The sequence below is a fragment of the Marmota monax genome, unplaced genomic scaffold, assembly GCF_021218885.2.
Source record: "Marmota monax isolate L192 unplaced genomic scaffold, Marmota_monax_Labrador192_F-V1.1 WCK01_AAM20220418_F8-fsc00030, whole genome shotgun sequence".
NCBI classification, from domain to species: domain Eukaryota; kingdom Metazoa; phylum Chordata; class Mammalia; order Rodentia; family Sciuridae; genus Marmota; species Marmota monax.
In genome coordinates this window covers 8057046-8084738 of record NW_026691988.1, presented here as the reverse complement: position 1 = coordinate 8084738, position 27693 = coordinate 8057046, and the positions used below count along the sequence as shown (strand labels likewise).

Here is a 27693-nt window from a genome sequence, read left to right as displayed (position 1 = left end):
TTAAGTTACACAATTTATTGAGCCAGTTTCTTTAGAAATGATTAAATCATCTCCACATAATTTGAAGATTGACTACATTGCCTAAAAGGATTAAAAGAAATGTCACATTGTTTACCAAACAGTATCTCTTCGTTGTCTACAAACTATCATAAAATGTAATTCAATACATGATAGTGTTAACAATTCAGAAACATTCACTGTTATTTTGTAATAAAATTCTTTCACAATGTGAATAAAGTATTTCAAATATAATTGCAAAGTCTTCACAAAATACAGAATACACTGGCTACGGATGTGACTCAGTGGTAGAACATTTGCTTAGCATTCGAGAGCCCTGGGTTCAATCCTCATCACCACCACCACAAGAAAAAAGTCAAATTTAAAATTCTTATTAATGAGTATTTTTCCTTTGATATAATTACCTAGAGGAAAAATTACTTTTCTCCAGTTTTTGAGTATATATATTTAGTTTTTATTTGTAATAAACAAATATTTTTTTTCAGGGATGAGCTATTTGCACTACGTTGATATCTGAGGGTTACTTTATTTCTATCACATCAACTAATGATGCCCAGTAAATTTTTAGAAACTGTTAAAAGTAATGCCATGTTTTCTATACTTATAGAAATTCTCTGATAATGCTCATTTCAGAAATATATGGAAAACAATGACTTTGCTGTATTTTTCTCATATGTCAACATTTTTCTCAATGTTAAACATTTTGCTGACATATTAGCTATGCATCTTGGACAGAGGGTTTTATGCAGATATTAACAAGAATTAGGTTTTGATAATGTATAATTTTTTCATTTGAATAAAGCTTTGACATATTCTTTACATTTATAGGGCTCAGGTACTATATCTATGGTGGTGATTTGTAAGGTGGGAGCTTCTCTTAAAAGTGTTGTCACATACTCTACGTTTGTAGGGTTTAATCCCTACTATAATGTTTGACATTTTTAAAATGCTGAACTTTGAATAAAAACTTTGCCACATTTTTTCTTCAATTGTAGGGCTTTGTTCCACTCTGAATTATCTGGTGATCAATAAAGTATGATGTCACAATAAATGCTTTTTAACATTTATATTTGTAAGGATTCTCTCAAGTATGAATTCTCTGCTGCTTGATAACACTTGAGGGATTACTTAACAATTTTGCCTCATTCCATGGCCTTTACATTTGTATGTTTTCTCTCCAGTGTGAATTTTTTGATGTACATTAAGACTTGAGGTTTGATTAAATGCTTTGCCACATTCTTTACATTTGTATGGTTTCTCTCCAGAATGAATTCTCTGGTGTACATTAAGACTTGAGTTTTGATTAAATGCTTTGCCACATTCTTTACATTTGTAGGGCTTTTCTCCAGTGTGAATTCTCTGGTGAACAGTAAGTTTTGAGTTTAGATAAAAAGCTTTGCCACATTCTTTACATTTGTAAGGCTTTTCTCCAGTATGAAAACTCTGGTGTTGAGTAAGGTATGATCTTTCAATAAAAGCTTTGCCACATTCTTTACATTTGTATGGTTTTTCTCCAGTATGAATTCTCTGGTGAATAATAAGTTTTGAGATTTGAGTAAAAGCTTTGTCACATTCTTTACATTTGTATGGCTTTTCTCCCGTATGAATTCTCTGGTGAGCTATAAGGCTTGGCCTAACAGTAAAAGCTTTGCCACATTCTTTACATTTGTATGGCTTTTCTCCAGTATGAATTCTCTGGTGAGCTATAAGGCTTGTCTTAACAGTAAAAGCTTTGCCACATTCTTTACATTTGTATGGCTTTTCTCCAGTATGAATTCTCTGATGGCAGATAAGGTGTGACTTTTCATTAAAAGCTTTGCCACATTCTTCACATTTGTATGGCTTCTCTCTAGTATGAACTCTCTGGTGAGCAATAAGGCTTGGCCTAACAGTAAAAGCTTTGCCACATTCTTTACACTTGTAGGGCTTTTCTCCAGAATGATTCCTTTGGTGTTGAGTAAGGTGTGATTTTTGATGAAAGGCTTTCTCACATTCTTCACATTTGTATGGCTTCTCTCCAGTATGAATTCTACGGTGAACAATAAGGTTTGAGCTTCGATTAAAACTTTTGCCACATTCATTACATTTGTAGAGCTTTTCTCTATTATAAATACTGTGGTGTTTAATAAGGGTTGAGTGATACTTAAGGACTTTGACACATTTCCTCCATTTGTATGGGCTCTCTCCACAGTGAATCATATGGTGTTTAGTAAGGGTTGAAGGTTGACTAAAACCTTTACCACATTCTTTACATATGTAGGATTTGTCACTGCTATGATAAAGGATTGAGTAATTTTTAAATGGTTTTACACATTCTTTAAATTTGTAGGACTTCCCTCCAGTATGAATTTTCTGGTGTTCAGTAATGCTTGCAATTTTATTTAAAGCTCTTGAACGTCCCATACATTTGTCTTTCTTTTCTTGAATATCAAAGCTTGGATAGATAAATTTTGACACTCGATTAAAAACTTTCTCACTTTTATTATCTTTGTAAAGCTTCTGTTTAAAATGATCACACTGATGTTTTCTAAGATTTAAAAAAATAAATTCTTATGAGTTTCACAGAATTTACATTTTTTAACACCAAAATAAATATACTGGTAATTAGTTAGGGAAAAGACCTAGGTACACATCTTGAAAGATTTATCATAAATGTAGAAGTCTCTTCAAATATCTATATCTAAAATTTGATTAAGCAATAGGTAAGTACAACTCTTCTCACATTCATCAAAATTCTATGCTTTAGCACAGGTGGAATTGTTTTTTCATTGCAGCCTTTTTGTAAAGTAATGATCAGATTAATTAGTCAGAAATTTGTTTTCTAATTTTTAATCTCTTGTCTAGAGAAATGTTTGAGTGAATGTTTAACTCAATGCTACGTTTCAAAATATTCCACTTACTAACTGAAGCATGGAATAGTCTCCATAGCAAAATTTCCAAATTTACTTAGAGGCAAGATATGATGTAAAAAATGCTATGAAAATGTATTTAAAGGCACACATAGGTCCTCAAAAGTTACTGACATGAATTAAGCAGTCTTCTGAGATGTTATGTTACTGATACCTGATGACAGTATAATTTTAATTTTAAATAATAGTCATGCATTTGTTATGTTCATTAAAATAATTTTTCTGACCTATATTCCCTCCCACAATTTTGCATTCTTTATTTAAAAGTAAATTTTCAATGTCATATTTTCCATACCTTTCCTTTTTCATATTTTGGAATAAATATTTTATTTCCTGCTCTGGTGCAAATTCTTGGGCTTGATGAGAACATATACCTGAAAGAAGTAAAAATAGCAAATTATTCCACTTACTGTGATGAATATAAAAATTTGCAAATATATAAAGTTTTATCAAGGTGAATATATAAATAAGAAATCAGTATAATCCAAGGCCATCATTAATCCAGAAGTATATGAACTCAATATGCTGAAAAAATTTATTTATGAGAACTTCCAAAACCATCTTGAGATTTCATAGCACCACAGGTGAACACAACACTTAGACTTTAAGTAATGTTTCCACAACACCATCAAATCACATAGTCTCTCAGTTCAAACTGTTCAGATTCTACATGTGACTCAAACATTTCAGAAAGTGTTTTCTCCCTTTTATCTTTGGGGGGTACTTTGGGATTGAACATAGGGTCATTTACCACTGAACTACACCCACAACCCTTTATACACCTGACCTATTTTTGTTTATTTGGTAAATTCCAAACATTGTCTAAAATGACTAGAGTGATCTATTTTAAGGGGTTTTTAAATGGAAAAATCTGAATGAAAATAACAGCACACAAACACACACACATGAAAAAGGGGAAAATTGACTCAAGCAAAGAAACAATATAAAACACTAGAAATTGAGAGTTAGGAAACTGAGAGATGTTAATTATATAAAGAATGCCAATTAACCATTTAAAAGATCTTTAATGAACTAATTAAGAATAAAGAAAAGTGCCACTATTTTATATAAGAGACTTGGTATTCAAGGACTTTTGTATCCACAGCAAAGATCCAAAATCAATCTCCTGTGAATACTCTAAACAGCTGCATTAAATGCTAACTAAATACCAGGCCTGGGAATGTTGGTATAGTTCAGTGGTTAAGGAGTTTGCCTAACATTCTCAAGATCCTAGGTTCAATCCCCAGCACTGCAATAAATAAATAAATACCCCCCAAAAAATGAAAAAAAGTGAATAAAATTCAGAAAAAAATAATGACAAAAGGAGAAATTGTATGCTAGAAATATTCCCTGAGAAATAATGTATAAGACCTGTAATCCCAGCAGCTCAAAAGGCTGATGAAGGAGGATCACATGTTTAAAGCCACCCTCAGCAAAAGGGAGGCACTAAACAAATCACTGAGACCCTGTCAATAAATAAAATACAAAAAAGGGCTGAAGATGTGGCTCAGTGGCTGAGCGCCCCTGAGTTCAATCCCTGGTACACCGCACGCCCCCCCTGAAAATAAATAATGTCTGAGAAATTAGAAATATAGGGAGGAAAATACATCAAATGTTACAAACTCAATTCAAAGACTCAAGGTAAAGCAATTATAATTAAAGCATTAAAACTCAAGAGAACTTTTTTGAGCAGACCAAGAAAAAAGAGAGGTGTCATCTATAAAGATATTTTTATATGGTTAATAGGTGACTTCTTAATTGAAGCCTAGGAAGGAATTGGAGCATACAGTCATGTGTTAAAAGAAAAAATATCAACCTAGAAGACTATATCAACAAATCCTATTCTTCAAATGTAATGAAAAATACAGGCTTTCAAGATATGCAAGATATGCTCAAAAATATCCTCACTTTTAGACCTATCCTACAAGACTTACTAAACTGAATCTTTCCAATAAAATAAAGCTTCATAGCTACAAAAGTCACTAAAATATGAAAGCTTTTGAGGAAAAACAAAATATACACAAACATAAACTCCATTTTACTATCATGGTGGCCCATAAAACATTTAATTCTGCTATAGAATATAAAAGACTAAAGCATAAATATTATCATAAATCGCTGTTAATGGGTATAAGGTATAAAATCAGCTGTGATATCAATAATAAAACATTAATAAGACGTGTAAAGACACAGATTTTTATAAGGAACTGAAGTTCAATTTAAAATACAGTGTTAACTAAGTACTTTTATATAATTCCAAGTAGTAACAAAATAGATATAGAAGATATAAAAGGAAATAGGGAGGAATCAAAACATGTCACTATAAAAATTTATAAACCACAAATTAAAGCAGTTTTTTAAAAGTAGAAAAAAATTTAAGAAAAAAAAAATCTAACAAAGTTATAGTACAAAGTTCCTGCTAGTCAGTAATTTAAGTACAAATGCACTATTATCAAACACCACTCAGAACACATGACTAATAAGATTAAAACTAAAAATACATAACTATATCATATCTAAACCTACAGGATATTCTCCTTACATCTAAGGTCACAAAAAAGACTAAAATAAAAGTATGAAATGGATATTACATTTAAAAGTGTAAAGATGACAAAATTTATTAAATAAGAGATTATAAGAGACAAAGAATATTGTATAAAGATGAAAGTGGCCCTTCTCTGAAATAAAACAGTAATAAATACATGTGAAACTCAAATCACACTTCCCAAATATAGATGGCAAACACTAGAGAATTCAACACCATAGAAAGCAACACAGTAATAGTAGAGGACATCAACCCCCAATTAATGCAAAGGAAGAAAAAAGCATTGGGAATATACTCAGGTATTAGAAAACTTCAAAAAGTATTATGAACCAACTAGATTTAGAGATTCATTCTTCTCAATAGTTCATGGAATATTATCTCCAAGAGACTTGGTAAAAAAAATCACAAATGTTAATCATTATTAAAATATTGAAATTGCTTTGTAACATAATGTAGTTAGTTGGAAATCAAAAGTAGAAGTAATATCCAATAATTCACCAATGGTTGAAAGCCAGATTCAGCAACTAGGGAGACCATGTCTCAAACAAAATCAAGGGCTGGGGATGTGACTAAGTGGATAAGTATCCCTGGATTCAATCCTGGTACAAAAAGAAAGTGCCTTTACCTCTCAAAGAGTTCTAAAGAAAGTCCATGTATTACCTATCAGATATTCAATATAACTTTTTGGAGAAACAAAATGTTATTTTAAAAATTTTTTGAAGTATCCAGGGTATATAAACAACTAAATAATATTCAAAATAAAACAAATACTTTCTGATATAAAAATAATAAAAGGTTGGGCTGGGGTTGTGGCTCAGTGGTAGAGCTCTTGTCTAGCTCATGCAAGCCTGGGTTCTATCCTCAGCACCACGTAAATAAATAAATAAATAAATAAAATAAAGGTATTGTGTTCAACTACAATTAAAATAAATAAATTAATTAAATAAAATAATAAAAGGTACAATATCCAATAGTTTTATGTTAAAATGAAGTTAGACAAATTGACATATGTAACAAAACTGACAGTGTAGCAATTGGCCCTTGATTTGATGGTCAAATCAAGACATATTTACACATCTGTGCTCATTACAACATAATTCTATAGAGCCAAATATGTAACACAAATGAAATATCCTTTCCTATGAGTGGATGAAGGAAATTTGAAGTAAACTATGAAACGTTTTTCAACTTTACAAATAAGAAATTTTATAACATCTATAATGATTAAACTTTATGATATTATGTGAACTGAAAGAAGTCATTAACAAATAGACAAATACCATGTGATTCTACTTATGAGATATCTAAAATAATCAAACATACAGGCCAGAAGAAATGGTGTTTGGGATGGAAGGGTGAGAGACAAATTCTTTTAATGAGAATTGAATTTTACTTTTATTTGATATAAGCTTTCCAGAAATATGTTACCAAATAATTTGAAACAACACTACTGAACAGTATATTTAAAATATGTAAGACAGTAAGTTTAAGTGAAAGTAAGTAAATGGTTTTGATCACAATTAAAATTTGAAAAAAATATAAAAGATAAACAGAATTGTAACATTCTTTGTGAGCTACCTTTAAAATGCTAAAGTCTTGGGGCTGGGGTTATGGCTCAGTGGTAGCGCACTTATCTGGTATGTGTGAGGCACTGGGTTTGATCCTCAGTACCACATAAAAATAAATAAATACAGGTATTGTGTCCATCAACAACTAAAAAAAAATTAAAAATAAAATAAAACAAAATGCTAAAATCTTGCTCCAAGAGAACAGATTCACCTACATATAGATGATGAATATGCTAATAATTCTAGCTACTTGGAAGGCTATGGCAGGGAAATTCAAATATAAAATGACTTAGCAAGGGCTGGGGTTGTGGCTCAGTGGTAGAACACTTGCCTAGCACATGCAAGGCCTTGGGTTCCATCCTCAGCACCACATATAAATAAATAAAATAAAGGTATTGTTTCCAACTACAACTAAAAACTAAATATTAAAAAAAAATGACTTAGCAAAAACCTGATTCAAAATAAAAGTAGAATTGTGGTTGGGGATGTAGCTCAGTATTATAGCACTTCTGAGTTCAATCCCAGGGGGGGGGATATATATATATAATATATTCATATAATATTAAATATTCATATAATTCATCTAAATTTTATTATATAAATGTACATAATATATGATAAAATTAATTGCAAAATACTATAATTAATATATAAAAATACATATAAATTATATAAACACACACATAAAATTTAGATGAATTATATGAATAATCACCTAAGCAGAGTAAACAATCAAGATACTAAAGCTGGCAATATAACTCAGTTGGTTGCAAAAGACCCTGGGTTCAATCCTCAGTGGCATAAAAGAAAAAAAAGAGACTATACACAAGTCATAAACAAAACTGGGGTAATATTTATACAAGCATGTAAAAGCATATGTAATTCAATTGAAAATTAAATGGTTCATACATATTTTAATTTTGACTAATATTGTCCTAAAATGTGAAGTCATAAAAATTTTTATCCAATTATAACTTATATGTGTAAAATGAAAACAATATTCACTGATGTGAGAAAATCTATGGCACAATACTGAAGTTACTCTAAACAGTGAAACTCAAAAAGAGACACAAAAATGAGAGAAAATTTAACTCAAAAAATTTTGAATGACTCTTATTTAAGAATCATTATTTAAACCACAATTTTCAGCTGTAATTATATAGCCACTAAGAGCAAGCATTGTGACTGATTCATATCCATTACATGGCAGAAAAATTTCCCAGAAAATCCAGGATAAGCTTTCATACAAAGCTTTGATGAGAAAATTTGAAAGAATAAATATTTAAATCAGAGAACCTGTTCTTTGATTTTAATACATTGAGGTTGTTTAAGCTAGAGGTAGGCACAAATGTGTGCATATTTTCAAGATCGATAAATGTCTGTCAACTTATGAACACCCTCACAGGCACTGGGGAGACGGTTGTTAATTTGAAAGTAGGGAGATGACTAGAGAAAAAGAAAGAGCTTATAGAATTAGAAAGCATGATAAACAGGACAAGCTATGCTCTTCAATGATTGCAACAGAAATAAACTTAGGTTTGAAAAAGCATTTCTATTGATTTATAGCTTCTCAATTAACATTTCAAAATGTGACTTCATCTTTGACATTTAGACCTCTTCTATGTGTCCTTTGCTTCATTGATTTCTACTCACTTTGATATGGCTACTGTAGCTTTTCTCTTTAAATTCCAAGGTTATTTCTTTTGGGACAGAAAGATGACTAAGGATGACTTAGAACAAGATGTGTTTATTGGAAAATGGAATATGACTCATTGTGGTACTGTTGTTGTAACTACTATTGTTTCTTAATAGAAACAATATTAATGCTGTACTCATTAGAATATATGTGTGTGTATGTATGTATGTATGTGTGTGTGTGTGTATATATATATATATATATATATATATAAATCATAGAAGATTCTAGACAATTGTTATTCCAAATGTTTTTTTTTCCTGGCAGAATCATTCAAATACTTTAGAAATATTTTCAATCTTCTGATTGTGAGCACTATTTTGAACTATCAAAAGTAAAAAGAATAATAAAAAAGAGGTTAAATATAAAAACAAATACCTTTAACATTTTATTTTCTACTCAAAAAAGCCCAATCTTCATCCTCAAAACAAGAATCTATAACATTTTCATGCAGAACAGAAGCTTCCAAGAAATATTCTACAAAGGAAGAAAAGTAAACATTGACAATAAATTAGGAATTCTAAAGGAAATTTATGCTCACCCAAAAATACCAGGTTTCTATAGATCTCTAACATCACATCTCTATATAAAGTCTGCTGAGCAGAATCCAGGCATTCCCATTCCTCTTCAGAGAAATCAATGAACACATCCCTGAATGTCAAGGGTTCCTGAAATAAAAATGAGTAAATAAATATCACATCAACCATATGATCACTGACACAGTTTTTAACTTGACACAAATTGTAATGAGAGTTAGAACTGGCTTTCACATAGGGGAGTGAACTCAATCATTCAATATGACATTTTTTAATATAGTAATGTTCTCTAACATATTATCTAAGTTTGAAGAAAGAGAATGTCTCAAGAGAGAGAATGACATAAGTCCAAAATAAGCAAACAACAACAACAAAAATCAGTGTACATACTACACTTTTATGAAATAAAATGTAAAATTAAGAAACAGAATATATATTTTAATTGCTTATGTTTTTAAGAGAAATTATGTATACTTTTCAGATAAGAATCTTACAGTGAGTTAGAAGAGTGATTCTCAATTTTAATGTGTGCAACCATGTATTGGAGAATTTACTAAAGGACAGACAGTGATTCTGTATTTCTAAGATGTGGTTTGGGTTTGAGTAAGTAGCAATCTCTCTAGTGATGCAAATGCCAATGGTCCAAAGGAGGCTGATGAATAGTAATGAGGTAGAACACTAAAGGAAAAATTCTCTGATGAATTTGCATTCAAATATTTAAGGCTTATACACATTTTATTATTATGGCAAATTGCAATAAGAATTTTCTCTCCCTTAAAAATATAGATATCTCTCCAAGAGTTTTTTGTATCTTAATGAATAAATCTCAAAATAATCTATAAAGGCAGTAATAGTTTTCATCTTTTAGGACATTTTGTCAAATCTCCAGTATATGGTAGCACCTGGGTTTTGCCCAAGTTTATCTGAACTATTATTCATTAAACAACAACAAAAAATAGACTATAAAGGTCAAAATAAACTATGGAATTAAAAGAAATTTCAGAGTAGGATGGTCAGTTATTTTAACTGAGAAGGGAAATGGATACATATTAAGAAGGCAGTAAAATCAAGAAGAATGAAATTATTCATTTGCAGGTAAATGGATGGAAGTAGAGAATACCATACTAAGTGACATAAGCCAATCCCCTAAAACCAAAAGCCAAATATTTTCTCTGATAAGTAGGGGCGGAGTAGAGGGAAGAATGAAGGAACTTTGGATTGTGCAGAGGGGAGTCAGGGGAGGTGTGGGGCTGTAGGGAAGGGAAGGATGATAGAATGAGACAGACATTACTACCCTATATACACATGTACGATTACACTGCTGGTGTTCCTCTACACCATGTACAGCCCAGAGGAATGAGAAATCATACTTCTTTGTGTACAATGTGTCAAAATCATTCTACTGTCATGTATAGCTAATTAGAACTAATGAAAAAAAGCAGCAAAATCAAGTGATATTTTATATTTTAGCACACACATTAAAAATGGCAGCTTTCATATATTAAATTTTTTTCATGTAAATAAAAAATAAACTTAATTGTATCAAACTTATAAATAAATTTAGGGTTGATGCTTTGCTTTTTAATCACATGATTGAGATACATGCAATAAAGAATAGAAAGAAAAGAGAGTTTCTGAGACTTGTATTTTCAATGGTAGGTTTTCTTTCATCCATCATTTTTGAGCTATATTTAAGAATTTTAAAGCACTTGGAAATTGTTTCTTTTACTGAAAATGTAGGGAGGATGTTATGTGTATGTCTTTGAATTCGAAGTGGAATAAAATGAAAACATACAGAACTAGTGTTTGCTTCAGAACCTCCAGTAATAAGGCTGATATCTCTGGTAAACAAAAACTAAGAGTTTACATTCCCCAAAGCAAGCCACAAGCAAAGAGAAATTACAAAGAAAGAAGAATATGTATCAAATATGATGATTTATATAGATTATTCTTAAAAATTCTGAAAAGATACTTAATAATAAAAAGAATCAATTATCTTTATTGGGAAAGAATCTGGTAGATATATATGGTATAAAAATATCAATGTAAATAAAAGGACACAAAGTCACTGCTGTGATATCACTTGCAAAACGAAACAAAATAAAAAGCAAAGCACAAAGTCAACCTACTCCTGATCAGACAATCATTTCATATACTTCTATGCTCAGTAAGTGCTAATAGTGTAGTTCAAAAGTTTCTTTAATAGTCTAGAGGATATGTCTCTTCTAATTATTCTTTATTTCAAGGACTTTCTACATTACTATGGGCAATGAATATTATCTGATTTTAATGTACATTTTATTCATTCTTGTGTACTTAAAGTTGATAGAGTGTCCAGTTGGAATGTAAAGGAAGCATGGTTTTCTTCTTTAGCAATATCTAATGACCCATCAACACCCCCAGTGGAAATCTAGGGTAGTAGATTTATTTGTCAAAAATTAAATATATTCAATGCTGAAGGTCATGAATTCATGATATGAGTAAGACTAAAGTGTAAGAGTGGAGGCAAGTCTCCGGATGTAGGGAATGTATCATTTCAAGAGCTAAAATTAACTACTGTGAGAAGAAAAAGAAATTAAGTAGCTAAAACATGTTAAACACAAATATGAATTGTAGTGATGGGAGTTTATAAGTTTTATATACAAGGTATTTGGGGAATAAAACTCAATGTAGGCCTTGATCTGGGAAACGTAACTGAAAACCAACTACATTCTGAGTCTTCCCCCTTCTCTTGGCTTCTTTGTCAGGAGTGATTATCTATGACTCAAACCCACATCTTGAAAATCTGCCTCTAATGCCATCAGAACATATGAATATTCAAGGACCTCTTTGCAGGTTTAAGATAAGTTTTTGCTTGAAGTCACTGAGCTCAGGCTTCTCTGCTTCCCAATTTTATCCACACAATTTTAATCAGTAAGTATGCACCATGAATTGAGTAAAAATACTCAAACTTGATGAGTTTTTGTTGATGTTGTTTTGTACTAGGGATTGCATTCAGGCAATTTCATGATCTACCACTAGGCTACATCCCTAGCACTTATTTCATTTGAAGACAGGAATTTGCTATTTCCAGTAATAAGGCTAATATCTCTGATCCTTACAACTACAGACTTGAGTTACATAATTTGATAGAACTACTATGGAACAAAGAAACACACTTTACTTAGGTATACCAACTTCTTGTAAAATATATAACTTGGGAAAGTGACAATAGAAAACATGTACAGAGGGCTAGGGATGTGGCTCAAGTGGTAGAGTGCTCGCCTAGCATGTGTGAGGCCCTGGGTTCAATTCTCAGCACCACATAAAAATAAAATGAAGATATTGTGTCCACCTAAAACGAAAAAATAAATATTAAAAAAAAAAGAAAACATGTACAGAGCATGGAAGACGGGTCACATAGGCAATCCTAGGAAATAACTAAAGATATTCCCTCCAATTTTTGTGTTCTCCTCAGCAGCAAATAGCCCCTTCTCATCATGACTTACATGATCCCCCTATTTTAACTATGGTGATTCAGACACTCACTTTCAAAGTCCCACGTTTTTCCACAAAAAAAAAAAAAAAAAAATTAGTTGGGCTGGGGATATAGCTCAGTTGGTACAGTGCTTGCCTCACATGCATAAGGCCCTGGGTTCAATCCCCAGCACTACAAAAACAAAACAAAAAACAAAAACCCTTAGTTGAACACTTTCACATTCAGTGATCAGAAAAAAAATTTGGTTAACCAAACTTAGCTTAAGTTTCTCCCCTATGTACAAACCTTGGAACATTGAACCATCTCATGTCAGCCTAAACCAACATACACACCATTTTTCTAAAAACTCATAAGTATAGACTGGCTTCAGGGTAAAGGATTCTTTCATTTTTATTTTATTTTATTTTATTTTTGTAGTAATGGGGCATTCTACAATGAGGTACATCCCTGGCCTTTTCAATTTGTTATTTTTGCTTTTGAGACAGAATCTCACTAAGTTGCTCACACTAACATACATCTTGTGAACTTTCTGCCTCAACCTCTGAGTAGTTGTGATTACTAGCATGTGCTAGTGTGCCCAGCTGGATCTGAAGGTTCTGCCCTCCATTTATCCATTCCTCTTTCACCTTCTTTACATTTTATTTGCTCTTCCCTATGAAAGCAAGCCCTTCACAGCCTAACTTTGAGATGCATCCAGATCTTATATTTGGTGCTTTCCAACTATTGCAATATTAGGAAAAATGTCACTTATTACCTATATCTGTATTTGTCTAATCTAACAGTCTAAAAGTAGCCCCACAACAATAAAAATTATACCCACAGATAGATCATCACTCTCTCCATCATATCCCAATTACAAACATCTCTGCCTCTTGATCCCCAGTTTTCTAATGCCCTGTACCTTCTCTCAGATTAAGGGCTTCTTTCATGAATGGTGGCAGCAGAGGGTTAATACCTCCAGGGAGACTCCTCATTAAGAACTATCTTAGCCATTCATGATATTCTTTTACAGGCTCAAAAATTGACCTTAAATTGCATATGATTTTTTTTCCTGAAGTTTGCCTATATCTGTCCTCTTAGGAATAATTCTTCTATCTTTCAAATGTGACTGATAAAATACATTTCATAGATAAGGAGAAAGTGAGGCGGAAATGGGACATTCTCCAATCCCCCTCTTACTTGCTTAAATACTGTATGACCATCCCCACCATGAGGCTCTGCAGTATTCCTTCCCATCTGCATATAGTGAGTTTTCCCTTGGAGGCTCCTGCACAAATTCTCTGGGATGGTTTTCCTAGTTCTGTGGGATAGTTTATTCTCCATTTACAATTCTGAGAATTTATCATCTTTCCTCCCTGAATGACACCTACTTTTTCCTCCTCATCTGAAAGAGGATAAGAATCATCTCTGCCTTTCTCTTCAATTCCAGAAACTACATGATTGACCAATAATGTGTTTCTGGGAAGCTGACCTTGGTCAACTTCATGCAATTCTGAAAACCAAGACAAGTCAAAGACATGGCAGAGACTGAAGATACATCACACTCTAAAGTTCCCTAAGGGGGCCCTAAACTTGCTATCTATGCTTACAGAAGACAAATAGACAAGAGATTCAATTTTTTTTTTTTTTTATTTTGGTACCAGGGATTGAATCCAGGTGTGCTTAACCACTGATCAATATTCCCCCAGCCCATTTTTATTTTTATTCTCAAACTTGTGATCCTCCTGAGCTGCCAAGATTATAGACACACACACTACCACACCTGGCATTAGGAACAAACATTTTTTAATAGAGGCCGAGTCAGGTGATAATCCGGTTTTCCATATTTTTAAAAATTACATCCAAAATTCAGAGATAAAAAGTGAATTAAAATGCAGTGTTATTTGAAATGTACTACAATCAAACATACTACAGAATATAGTGAATTGGGTGAGTAAAGATAACATTTAGGAAAATCATGCTTACCATACATTTGGAAAACACTAAAAAATGTGTGACATCTGGGGAGGAAAAAATGACTGAAAACACCATAGGCCACAACTACTCCAAAATATATCAATCAGAATTCTCCTGTCATGATCCTGTCTTTAACATCCACTTTGAAGGGGTGTGAGCAAGGAGGTACAGAGAGGGCTTCAGGACAGACTGACATCACCAATCTGGCGCCGCACAAAAAAAATGCAGAATCCTGATTGTCAGTCCCCATTATGTGGGTCAGCAGACTGGGAGGCTGATGCAGGAGGATCACAAATTCAAAGATAGCCTCACCTCATTAGCAAGACCCTAAGCAAACTAGTGAGACACTGTCTCAAAATAGAAAGGACCAGTTGTTGAGTGCCACTGGATTTAATCTTTTGTACCAAAAAAGAAGATGAAAAAGATGGTGAAGAGGAAAATGTATATGTATAGTTTTATAACACTTCTTTCTAAATCAATTAAGAAGAAAAATGTACATTCATGTTGCATAGGTTCATATCTACTTTTACTGGGGCCCTGTGTTTTCTTGCTCTATACCTCTTGGAGCATTTAGAGTGACTATGAATTATTGACTATAAACCATCTAAGCAGCAGAAATTATTATTTGTTATACTAACTATTCTAAGTTCTACTTGATATTTTGCTCTCAGCTTTGTAAAGTTATAGGAATGGGAGTTCAATACCTTTCTGCTATTGGTGTGTTTGGCAATTTTGATAACTTTACATACAGAAAATACTTTGAATATGTTTGTAATCTTCACCCTGTCATGATGTAAATCTCTCTAAAAATTATATAATCTTCAATGTTGTATGCTGACTGACATATGGACAGGGTATGGTGACACATTCACTAGTAAACAAAACATAAAAAATGTGTAGTTCAGTGGTATAGCATTTACCTAGCATGCAGGAGGCCTTGGGTTTTATCTTCAATGTGTATTCCTACATATTTATGCACACAAAGATGATGAAGAAGACAGTATCCCATTAATGAGTCACATAATTATTTGTGAGCTTTGTGTGCTTTCCAAATGCTACAATGACCTTTGTAATGACAATTTATTTTTTTATTCTAAAATTATCATTGTAATTTTCATTAAGTAGCTAAAATGAATGCAAATTCTAAAAAACATGTCTGAAAAGAACTTGTACGACTGCTAATATATTATAAAACTTTGGCAGGGAGGTAAAACTTTGACAATGATATATCACATACATAATTTAATAGGTAATACTGAGAAATTATAAAAATGTATTAGTGACATTTTTGCTACAGTAGTAGTAGATACGTTCTTTTGAAAAGATTTGCTTTCCTATGTGCCAGATAATCCTAAATTTGTTTTTAATGTCATTAATTATAGCCTCAGAAACCACCATCTAAGCAGCAGGAATTATTATTTGTTATACTAACTGTTCTAAGTTCTACTTGATATTTTGCTCTCAGCTTTATAAAGTTATGGAAAGGGAGTTCAAAGTATGGTTTCAAGGTCACTGAACACTGCACAATAAGAAATTGGGAGACCGATTAATAGCCCTGGTGACAGCTTTCAGACAGGTTAGAAATGGATAACAGTCCAATATATGTGGACATAGTCAAATTAATTTTTTATCTACATATATGAAAATTTACTTTAGAGACCATTGAAGCAAAAAGTCACCGCCTTGGTCACAAGCCCAGGAACACAACCTTGGTTGGCTTTTCCATTCCTTCTCATTTTTCCCAACATTGCACACTTCATTTTTTATGACCTTGAAAATATCCACTTTGCAAACTCTGATATTTCTCATTTAGGGAGCGAACAAAACTACGACAGCAAGAGACGCAAAGAAGCTACAGAACTCCTAAATTTCACCATGTCAAAGACGTTGGTGGGAATCTAGGCAAATGCAATACTTACAGAAACAAACAAGACAAATCAGATACAAACACATTTACCCAGAAAAAAAAAAGATGAAAGAAACATGAGCCAGCAAATTCCCTGCTCTGAATCAAGTAGAAGTCAGAAATAATAAAGAAATCTGCCAATCTCCCAAAAGAAAAATAAGTCTGATCAGGAAATTTCTGTCAGCATCAGCCCTCCTCTTTTTTTTTTCTTTAGAGAGAGAGAGAGAGAGAGAGACAGACAGACAGATAGACAGACAGAGAGAAATTTTAATATTTATTTTTTAGTTTTCAGCAGACACAACATCTTTGTTTGTATGTAGTGCTGAGGATCGAACCCGGGCCGCAGGCATGCCAGGCAAGCGCGCTACCGCTTGAGCCACATCCCCAGCCCAACCCTCCTCTTTTGTAAATCAGGTTTGCTCCCTGCAAATAATAAAAATATTCCCCTTAGTTTTAGAGCAAAATATTTCATAAGGAATAAGTATTGAGAAGTTGTTTAAAGGATAGAGGGACGACTTTCTCCAGTCACACCACAGTGACATTCTGAGAAAGCAGTAGTTAAGGAAAAGAAAATAAAAACACATTAATAGTTCATACTGAAGAATTTGCCTGACCAAGCTGTTATTGACAATAAGGTATTCACCATTCAATTGTTATTTCCAAATATGTGTACTACCTGTACAGCCAGTCACTACTTATTTGTGACACCTACCACTTTAGCATGCTTCAGTTTGGCCACATAGTCAATCTAACTTGAAAACAAGACAAAACAAACAAACAACCTTGGATTCTTACTGCTACTGAAGGAAATAATCACAAATATAACAGCTTAAAAAAATAGAAACTTGTTCTTTTACAGTCATGGATATTTTCATTATCGTGATACAGGATTAAATTAAAGTTCTAACAAAGTTACATTCTCTCTGGAGGCTCTAGAAGAGAATTGTTCCAGCTTCTGGTAACTGCTAATATTCCTTGTCTTGTGGTCACAAATGCTTCACTTGTTTTTATGTAGATGCAACCTTCAAAAGCATAAAGACAGATAAGCTATCTTTTTATAGAACATGGTGGTTTCCCAACAGGTTACAACCTTCAAACTCCACAGGATCTGGGCACCATAGCACCATAGATGGCAGATCCTCCAGTGAGTTTATCCTTTCACACAGTATTTGACAGAATTACAGAAAAGGAAATTTTGTGCACAGGAGAACGAAGAAAGAAGAGGGGACCCTGGGCTGGCAGAACTGAGCAGGACAGGTTGAAGAACTACAAAAGTGAGTAAGATGGATAAAGAGTGGCATCATACACTGTCTCCAAAATCCTGAAGGGACAAAATTCATAGATCACCAAACATAAGTAATCTCATTGGAATGAGTCAAATCCAAATGGAGAGTAGAGAGCCATGTCCAGATAGCAGGTCTTAGGAAACTTTCCCAATCCCATGGAACCTCAGTTTATCCCAATTAACACTCTAGTCATCCTTTGTGCATGTCCTTGGTCATCCCCTTACAATACATGTGCATGGTGCTTCTCTAATACTATGAGGAGGGAATCTACATATATCTGTTATCTCTGTTACTCAATATCTAAGATATTTCCCTGTAAATTTCTATGGATTCATATCTCTGAAGGCCACTTTTTTCATTTTAGATCAATGTATGCACAGTGATCAAAGATAAAACATGAAGTCAGAGGAAATATTTGCAGAGTACATATGTAGCAAAAGGTTTATATTGCAGAATGAATGAGGTGCTAAATACATGTGGAAAAAAGACATACCAAAAGAGTATAAAGCACATTCAAAACATTTTTAAATGCACTTCACAAAGGAGGAAATATTCAACTGTCATGTAAATATACAAATAGGAGTATAAATCAATACTACTAAGACAAGTTAACACTAAAGTTAATACACTATTGAATACCCATTGGGAAGGAGAACATGAAATAAAAAGGCAGAAGACCTAATAAAATGTCTAAAAATTACAAATCTGTTAAGTGATTGGAATTGTCAGACACTTCTGTTGGCCATGCAAAATTGTAGAACCACTTTGAAGATTGGTTTGGTACTACCTTCATCAATTCTACTCTTTGACAAAATAGAAATGCACCCAGAAACTCTCAGAATGTTCCAGCAGGTAGCTGCCATTGCTGCCTTCACCACCAACTAGACTGCATCTGCCACCATCTTCCACAGTCCAGGTCCCCTAAATCAGAACCCTGGTACCTGAGATTCCTACAAGCCTGTTCCCAGTCCCACAACAATGTCAGAGAAATGCAGAGAGAACGTGGCATAGTTGAGAGTCAAGAATCAGAAAAAGGAGATGGATGAAAGGGCAAACTGGAAAAAGCAGCAGAAAAGGTGGTGAAGGAGGAGGAGAAAGCATTTGAGGAAGAAGAAATGAGTGAGGATGTACAGGATGCAGACTATGAGAAAAAAGTGGATCCTAAGTGGGAAAGGACATAAAATGTTGTGACAGCATGACACTTATGCCACTGGCCTAATATTTGAAAATTTCTAAGGACCAGGAGTTGGTGGTATAATTAGATAAGTGTAACCACACACTTGACTCCCTGCCACACACCAGAGATGCATACTCTTTTTTCACCCCAATTCTTGTTATTTCTTTCTTTCCAGGCACTACTCATCCAGCTTAAATTTGCTGTTGATCCACTTTGTGAGCTGTTTTAACTGAGCACCCCAGCTAGTCTCCAGTAACCCATATCCACTCTTTGTTTTCTTCACCCACCCCACCAATTCTTATCCTCAGGTAGCCTCTCTTAACTGCCGTTTTAATGGCCCAACCTGACATCCTGAGCTATCCCTCTTGTTTCTGACCCCTGGATCACCCTCAGATTTGCTCCACCAACAAATCATCAAGCAAGATTGTAGTCAGGTTTGGTTTCCTAGACAATAAACTGCCTTCTTGTACACTTTTTTTTTTTATAATTAAGCAAATAAATGGTCTACTTCTGTTTTTTTGTTTTGTTTTGTTTTGTTTTAAAAAGAACTATTTGGAAAAGAAAAGTTGTTGTTACCACTAAGGAAACAGGAGTGCATAGTAAAAGCAAGAGGACATGAAGTTTCATTAATATTAATATTAATTAATATTAATATTTCATTTCTTAATATAAACAGTAGTTATATGGTATGTTTCCTTTGTAATAATTTATTGATATGTATAGTTTTGATGCTGGTCCAGTATTTGCCTTGATTAATAAGATCAAATTCATTAAATAAATATGGTGGGGAAGAGCAGAAATTAGAGACCTCAAAAGGGAACTAGAAAATACTTTGGGGTAATGGATATATTAATTCTGTAGATCACCGGGCTGTTTTTATGGATGTGTTCATGTTAAAAGATAAAAGTGTGCACCTTAAATATGTATAGGTAATTATACCAATAAACCTGAAAAATGTGTTATGTGTCTACATTAAGGTTAAAAAGAATCACACACTATAAAATGATAAATTTAAAAAGAAACTGAGAATTCGTTAGCTAACTATCAGTTTTGATATTTTCAAAAAGGCAATTTTTGTGGGGTGGGTACCCGGAATTAAACTTAGGGGCACTCGACCACTGAGGTACATCCCCAGCCCTATTTTGTATTTTATTTAGAGACAGGGTCTCACTGAGTTGCTTAGAACCTCGCTTTTGCTGAGGCTAGCTTTGAACTCACAATCCTCCTGCCTCAGCCTCTCAAGCCACTGGGATTATAGGCATGTGCCACTGTTCCTGGCGAAAAAAGCAATTTTTATTTAAAAAAAAAAAAAGAGTAAAGAAAAATGCTAAGCAAATGAGCAAAATTTAAAGATATTAAAAAGTGTCAGTAATGTCAGATGTTGCATTTAGAACACAAGTAAATTGAAAGAGTTTTGGTAAATTTCACAAATAAAAACTGCATATTATTTATATATTATATAATCGTAACAATTATGCTTATATATAATGATGCCTCACTTAATGATGGGGATACATTCTGGATAATGCATCATAAGGTGATTCTGTCATTTTGCAAATGATACAGGGTATTGACACAGTCCAACTTGGTATAGACCACTACATACCTAAGTTATATTGTAGACATCAGTGTATGTGAAATTCCATTGATAAACACATTATGCCACATATGAATATAGGATATAACATTATAGCAATGAGTATGACCTCATAATGAGATGAATAATTATCCCTGTGGAACTAAAGAAAGAATCCTTAAGAAGATGCTGGCAATTTAGATCATAATAAAAGATAGAAACTGTACTGTAGTAAAGGAGAAAAATGACATCCTTTTCAAAGAAAGCTGATGGGAAAATGGGGTATCTGTGTGACAAAAGTGCCATTGCATCCTTTCCTAATATGACTTAAGAAATCATTTTTACTAGTAAGAAATACTTTAATATAAAAGAAAAATATAAAATATACCAAAGTTATTATAAGACAGGGATTTATACAGTTGATATACTGGTGGATGACTGTAATACCAGCTACTTAGAAGGAAAAAATAGAAGAATTGCAAGATCAAGGTCAGCCTGAGCAACTTAGTGAGATGCTTATTCAAAATAAACTTTAGAAAGAACTGTGAATGTGGTTGAGCACCATGACATACCTGCCTTCAATCTCCTAAATAAAAAAATAATAATAACAATGAAAATACAGAAAGAAAGACAGTTATTTGTTTCCGAAGTTAAAGAAAATAATATCTTTTGATTCCCAAACTGGAAAATATTAAAATAAAATGTGTACTTATGATATGATACCATTAAAGGGTAAAAACTGAAGTGAAAGACTGGGAGAAACTAATCACTTCACATATAACAAAACACTTTTAAAAGAAAGAAAGGAGCTGGGCATGGTGGTGCACACCTGTAATCCCAGTGGCTGGGGAGGCTAAGACAGGAGGATTGTGAGTTCAAAGCCAGCCTCAACGAAACTGAGGTACTAAGAAACTCAGTGAGACCCTATCTCTAAATAAAATACAAAACAGGGTGTGATGTGGCTCAGTGGTTGAGTGTCCCTGAGTTCAATCCTGGTAAGAAAGGAAGAAGAAGAAGAAGAAGAAGGAGAAGGAGAAGGAGAAGGAGAAGAAAAAGGAAGAAGAAGAAGAAGAAGACAACAACACAGCAAGAGAGCTGAATAGCCACTTTATAAGGAGAAACATAATGTTTCAATAATCATGTTCAAAAATCATAAAATAGCTCAATATCTTTAGATATCAGAAAAAAAGACGAAATAAAATCACATCTCTGAGACAAAATTAAACAGTATCAGTAAAAATATGGAGCAAAAAACTATGAACTAAAGAGGGAGTAAAAGTTGTTATTTCTTGAAAGAAACTGGCTATTAAAAATACACCATTGGGGCTGGGGTTGTGGCTCAGCAGTAGAGCACCTGCCTAGCATGTGCAGGGGCCCTGGGTTCGATCCTCAGCACCACATAAAAATGAATAAATAAATAAAGGTATTGTGTTCCACTACAACTAAAAAAATATATTAAAAGAAAATACATGATCATTGCCCAGCAGAAGCATATGCTTATAAAAATTACTGTACATATGAACCATGATAACACTGAAGGGTACAGCTGCATTGGTCAAAGCACATGAAACCCAGGGCATGGAGAAGGGGCAATGGACATTGGGGAAGAGATACATAGTAAAAGGGGGAAAATGGTTTCCAGGACCTATTTTTATCAAACTGTTATCCACCTTGACAAATATTGTGAAACTCTGCATAGCTTTATATAGATGTCATATACATGTGATATATTACACGTAATATTTTACAGGCATACATGTTAAGAAAGAAATATATAGAATTTGAGAAAATAAAAAATATACATAAGGACATAAAAGACTCAATTATACACACCACTTATGTACATGATAAAACTCATCACTATCATGTAAAAGAGACATAGAAGTTACTTTGAAATAATAAGGAATCATAATTCAAACAAAAACCCATAGGGGGAATATGTATGTATGTAAAAATTTAATAGCAATTGAAAGGCCTACATAAATCTAAACACATCAAGAATAACATTACATGTAAATGGATGATATGGCCAAATGTAAAGGACTTTGGGGGCACAGTTCACTGGTGTAATGTGTTTATACATTATGGAAGGCACTGAAATCAAATTCCAGCACAACAGTAAAAGGTATATCTTATGGGAGTTCGATGTTGGGAATACAGAAGAATAGGAGGGTCTGACACTAAATGATTAAGAAAAGCTGGGGTAGGCTTGGGTCTTAGTCCAGCCTTAGGCAATATGCTTCAGAATTGGAACAGAATCACCAACAGTCAATGTCACCCTGAGAAGAGGAAGATATATAACACCACATATATAACACCCTAACTCTAAATTTTCCAGTGGTTTATATCTTAATTTAGCTAGTGCTAAAGAAGGATCTACACATTCATAAGTACTAAGAACACAGAAAAAGTGATGGTTTTTTATGTTCAAGTAAGTGCGACTGTGGGCTTCAATCCCTGGGATCAGGAGCAAAAAGTTAAATCTTGAAGGACTAGGCTTCTGCCTAGAAGAGATTTGCTAGGGTAATCTGCCAACTAATGTTGCTGACAGTTGAGCTACTCTCTAGCCTGCATCAGAGTTAAAATGAGAAAAATACATTGTACCAATTGGAGTCTTTATGAGTGTTTAGCACTTAATGAGTTCCAATCTATAGCTTGTTCCTGTAAAAATTTCAGAACTGCCAATATTTTTATGGAAGGAAAGTTTTCCTTTACCAAGTGTCTCAAGGTACTGGGTTCAAACCTTAGCATCACAAGAAAAGGCAAATGTTAAATGGGGATGATGTTGAAAATAAAACAGAATATTAAAATTCCAGACATAATAAAAAGCTATTCATGTTATGAGTGCCTCTTTGACAGTCATAAATGAGTTGAGAGACTTAGATACTTTAAGCAATTTTAAAAATTTCTATCTTCAATGAGTAGGAAAATCTGGGGTACACTTGGGCATTCACCCTGTCTTGAGCAAAGTACCATGTTTGGAACCAAATCCCCAACAGCCGGCATCAACCTCAATAAAGAGAAATGGGGGAGAAGTGATACAAAAGTATCTGAACCACTGAAAATATTGTGATTTTTTTATGGCCTTGAGAGTCTTTCCAAGTGCTTCAATGGCTGGGATCAAGGCAGACAAATAGCCAAATCTCAAAGGTGTCAGTTTATCTCTAAAAGAGATTTGCCAGCATATTTTGCCAACTGCTGTTGCTGGCAGATTAGCTTCTCTCTAGCTTGCATTGTGGGTTTAACAGGGGAAAATACAGTAAACCACTAATAGCCCGAGCAAACAGTCCTGAGCTCTGCTTCACCACTAACTTGCCCCAGTAATAACTCCAGGACTACCAAATTGCTTTTAGAAGGAGTTTGTTCATGCATCGAATGTCTCAACTTTAACATTGTTTTGTTCAAGTTACTATATTCTGAAGTTCCAAATTCTGGAAGCAAAGGTGACCGAGCATGTGCAAATCTTCATAGGTTGCAAACAAATGAATTTACATTGTTTTGCCAACAATTTTGTGGACTATGATCCCCACCAGTAGTACAAAAAAGGAGTTAGAAACCACAGAGCCCTGATTATTCCCAGAAAAGCTTTACAAAACATTTCTCCACTGGCTACTTGACATAAATTTGCATCAGGGATTTAATGCACCAATCAAATAGATTTCCTACAGCTTGGGCAGTGCTGTTAGAATATCTATTATAAAAATCTGAAAGAGTCAGGTGAGGTGGTGCACGTCTGTAATCCCAGTGGCTTGGGAGCCTGAGGCAGGAGAGTCATGAGTTTAAAGCCAGCTGCATCAACTTAGTGAGACTCTAAGCAACTTAGCAAGACCCTCTCTCAAAATAAAACATAGAAAGGGCTATGAATGTGACTCAGTAATTAAGTACCCCTGGGTTCAATTCCTAGTACCAAATCAAACCAAAATCTGAAAGATAATAGCTACTCGAGAGCCTATGAGTATATACAAATGTTGGTGACAATATAAATTTAATAAACATGTTTTTAAAAACATATTAAGGTTGTTCAAAAGCTCAAAATAAAAACAGGCCAAGCACAGCTTCTCTCATGCAAGAACATAACCCATGGAGTTGGGTTTTCCCCTGTGGTTATCCCAGTCTTCTCCACAAAATCTGGGGAGATGCTGAGCTACTAGAACATTGAAGCCCACGTAGGGCTTCAGGAAGGGGCTGAAAAGTACCATCCAATAATGGAACAGGACACCCAGGATCTCAAATGCTGACCTGAGTCCACTAGACTGCTCAGAGAGGCCTGAGAGCTTAGCTGCCACAGAGAAACCCTCAGGCTGTCAGATTCTGGATAGGACCACCAGGAATCCCCAGCCACAATTTCTACTTCCTGTCATTGCCAGTTGGGCTGGCTTCAAACTGCCTCCCTGCCCAGTCTCAAAATGCCAATGAATGAATACTCACCATTTCCTGGCTTTCAGGTTGCTCACTTGTGTAGCACAGAATCCTGGGTCTCCTGAGCATTGAGGAGGGTGTCTAGAAAAGAATTGAAAGAATGGAGGGATCCAGACACAAAGACTTAATCAGAATGTGGAAGCCAGTCCCCACTTCAATAGGCTGTGTATGAATTGGAGAGTCTTCACCCAAGTGCCAGATTGGACAGGGCTTTGGGCCCCACTGAGCCTAGTTAGCTTAACTTCTGAGGGACAGTAGGTTGCATCCAACTGGAGGGGACACAAATAGGCAGTCGATATGGTAATAAATGATTGGGTCAGAAAGATGGAGGCTGATTCAGGAGGAAATGAAATGCCAAAACCTCCAGAGCACTTTTCCCTCCTCTACCTGTTGCCAAGGTGGCCTTCCACCAGGGAATTGTTCCTCTCTGCAGGTAGTTATTGGAGTTGTTAATTAATGCCTCCGGGCCACTAGCTTCCTGTCTGGATCTTTCCACCTTTGGCCCACTTTCTGGTCATTGGTCTTAGTAAGCAGGATGCTGGGAGAAGAGGCCATGAGAACAAAAGGGGCAGGACACCACCACTTCCTCTGACACCCAGTTCTGGGACCCCTCCTCTGCAGAGTAGTCTATCTCTGTTCTATACTTTAAATAAAACTTGCTTTCCACGCTTACCTTGATTTCTGGGATGTTCAATTCTCACGTCTGGGAAAACGGATCTTGGCCCTGATAGATTCTTATCATGGGTATCACAACCCAGGAATGAATGAAATCAGAATGACAGGTTCTTGGCTGGTCCTTTTTGTTGTTGTTGCAAGATTAGGAAGTGGACATATGGATACTCTACTATTGAACCCCTATAGATAGACAGATAGAGAGAGAGATGGAGAATAAGTCCAAGTACATTTTCCCTAAGTTTCTTTCATTTAAAATCCCAGGCCTTAGCCACTGTGAAGGAATACAAAAGGAACTGGCACCTGACACCCCACCAGCACACCCTAATGGGTCAGCTGACCCCAATACAATAAGCTCCAAGAAATGCCCTATTCACATTCCTGAACCACCCTAATTAATAAGGGGGACCCCAATACACTCCAGGAATTGACCTCTTGTCCCACCCTAAAGGAAGCATCTAAAACTCAGACACTGGCTTTAGACCCTTGCCATTTTCTGCCTCCCCACATAAGCCATGCCAGGGTTCCACCAATTGACTCCACCTCTGAATACCTAAAAAAGAAAAGTCCGCTGATCCCGGGTTTGTTTCCCATCTCCCATCTTCCTCATATGTGCATCATTTGTGCTAACACACACACACACACACACTTTAAATTTTGGACAGGATCTCAAATTCTCCTGTGATGGCTTCTCAAGTAACTGATATTACAAGCATGCACCACTGCCCCTGGAATTCTTTTTTCTTTTGAGTTGCTGTGAATTGCACACAGTGCCTGGGATGGAGTTATTTTAAGGCAGTTTCCTCCCAATAGTGGGATGTAGCCCAGACAGTGGCGCATTTACATATTTCACTGGATATAAGGTCATATCCATTTGAGAATACATATTTGTGTATATTATTCATGAATGGAAATGAAATGATGACAATTTAAATTTTTATTCAATTTTTCTGCTCTCTGATCTTATAGGAAAGCAGTTTGAGCTTTGAACATGTCAGCAATTCCCTGAGGTCAGAGATACACACACACACACACACACACACAATGTAAGACAAAAGTGTAATTTTATATTTTCTAGTATTCACATTAAAAATTAAAAAGAACGGCTGAAATCAACTGTAATAATTTAAACCCCTAGATCCAGAATATTTTGATTGCTCAAGTCAAATGAGAGGCTCCCCCACTAATGCAGTGGCTCACAGAACGCGCAAAGTCTCTTCCAGGCTGCTGCTCCAACCCGAGGTCTCGGTCTCGCCGGCCTCGCCCCCAGCCGACTTCCTCCCGCCAGCCTCAGGATTCTGCAGTGGCTCTGGCCACGTTGGGCGCGTCCCACGTAGCAAGGTCGCCAACTCTGATCCAAGGGGTAATCCCACCAGTGCAGGGCTACCGGGGAAGCGGTGCTGGTGCGGCGGAGCTCAGGCCCTCCTGTGAGGACCGGAAATGCAGTTTAAGGTGACATTTTTCCGCCTGGCCCCACCCACTGCCTCAGCCCCTCGCAGACCCCGCCTCTCTCCCCTGCTCCCGCCCTGGCCACTCCCTCCTTCCTCCCGGCTGCACGCGCAGCCAAGCAGGCCCCGGAGCAGATCGTGCCCAGAGGGTCCCAGTGCTGCCCGAAGTTCTCTGTGTAGACGCTGTAGATTGGCTGCGTGGTTGCCCATAGCCAGAGGTCAGCGTGTGGCACGATTGCCCGGGTCCTGCCTGATGTCTGCCCTCGGGCTGCGTGGACGTGGACGCGTCCCTTTTCACGGTATCCTCTTCCAGTCCTCAGTGGCGTCCCCTTCCACACAGTGCAGATCTTCCCCACATCTCACTCTCTTTGGCCCCGCAGGGAGCACAGCAGATCCATCCTGAGAGGAGCGTTCTCACCCATCCTGGGCTCTGTCCTCCTTGGTCAGTTGTCGGCTTCGCAGATCATCCCTCTGCAGTCTCCCCTTGCATTTTGGGGTGGCGA

The 27693-nt window shown here is 35.2% G+C and overlaps 1 protein-coding gene across 1 annotated transcript; it reads right to left on the bottom strand.

The window, feature by feature from the left end:
* On the bottom strand, positions 1-27213 carry LOC124096314 (zinc finger protein OZF-like). The gene is given in 7 exon segments (XM_046450142.2): positions 1-1316; positions 1318-2545; positions 3223-3301; positions 9278-9404; positions 25080-25151; positions 25744-25925; positions 26943-27213. Coding segments are annotated over 5 exon segments (1650 nt in total). The 5' UTR covers positions 25140-25151; positions 25744-25925; positions 26943-27213; the 3' UTR covers positions 1-1160.
* Positions 27214-27693: the final 480 nt, after the last annotated feature.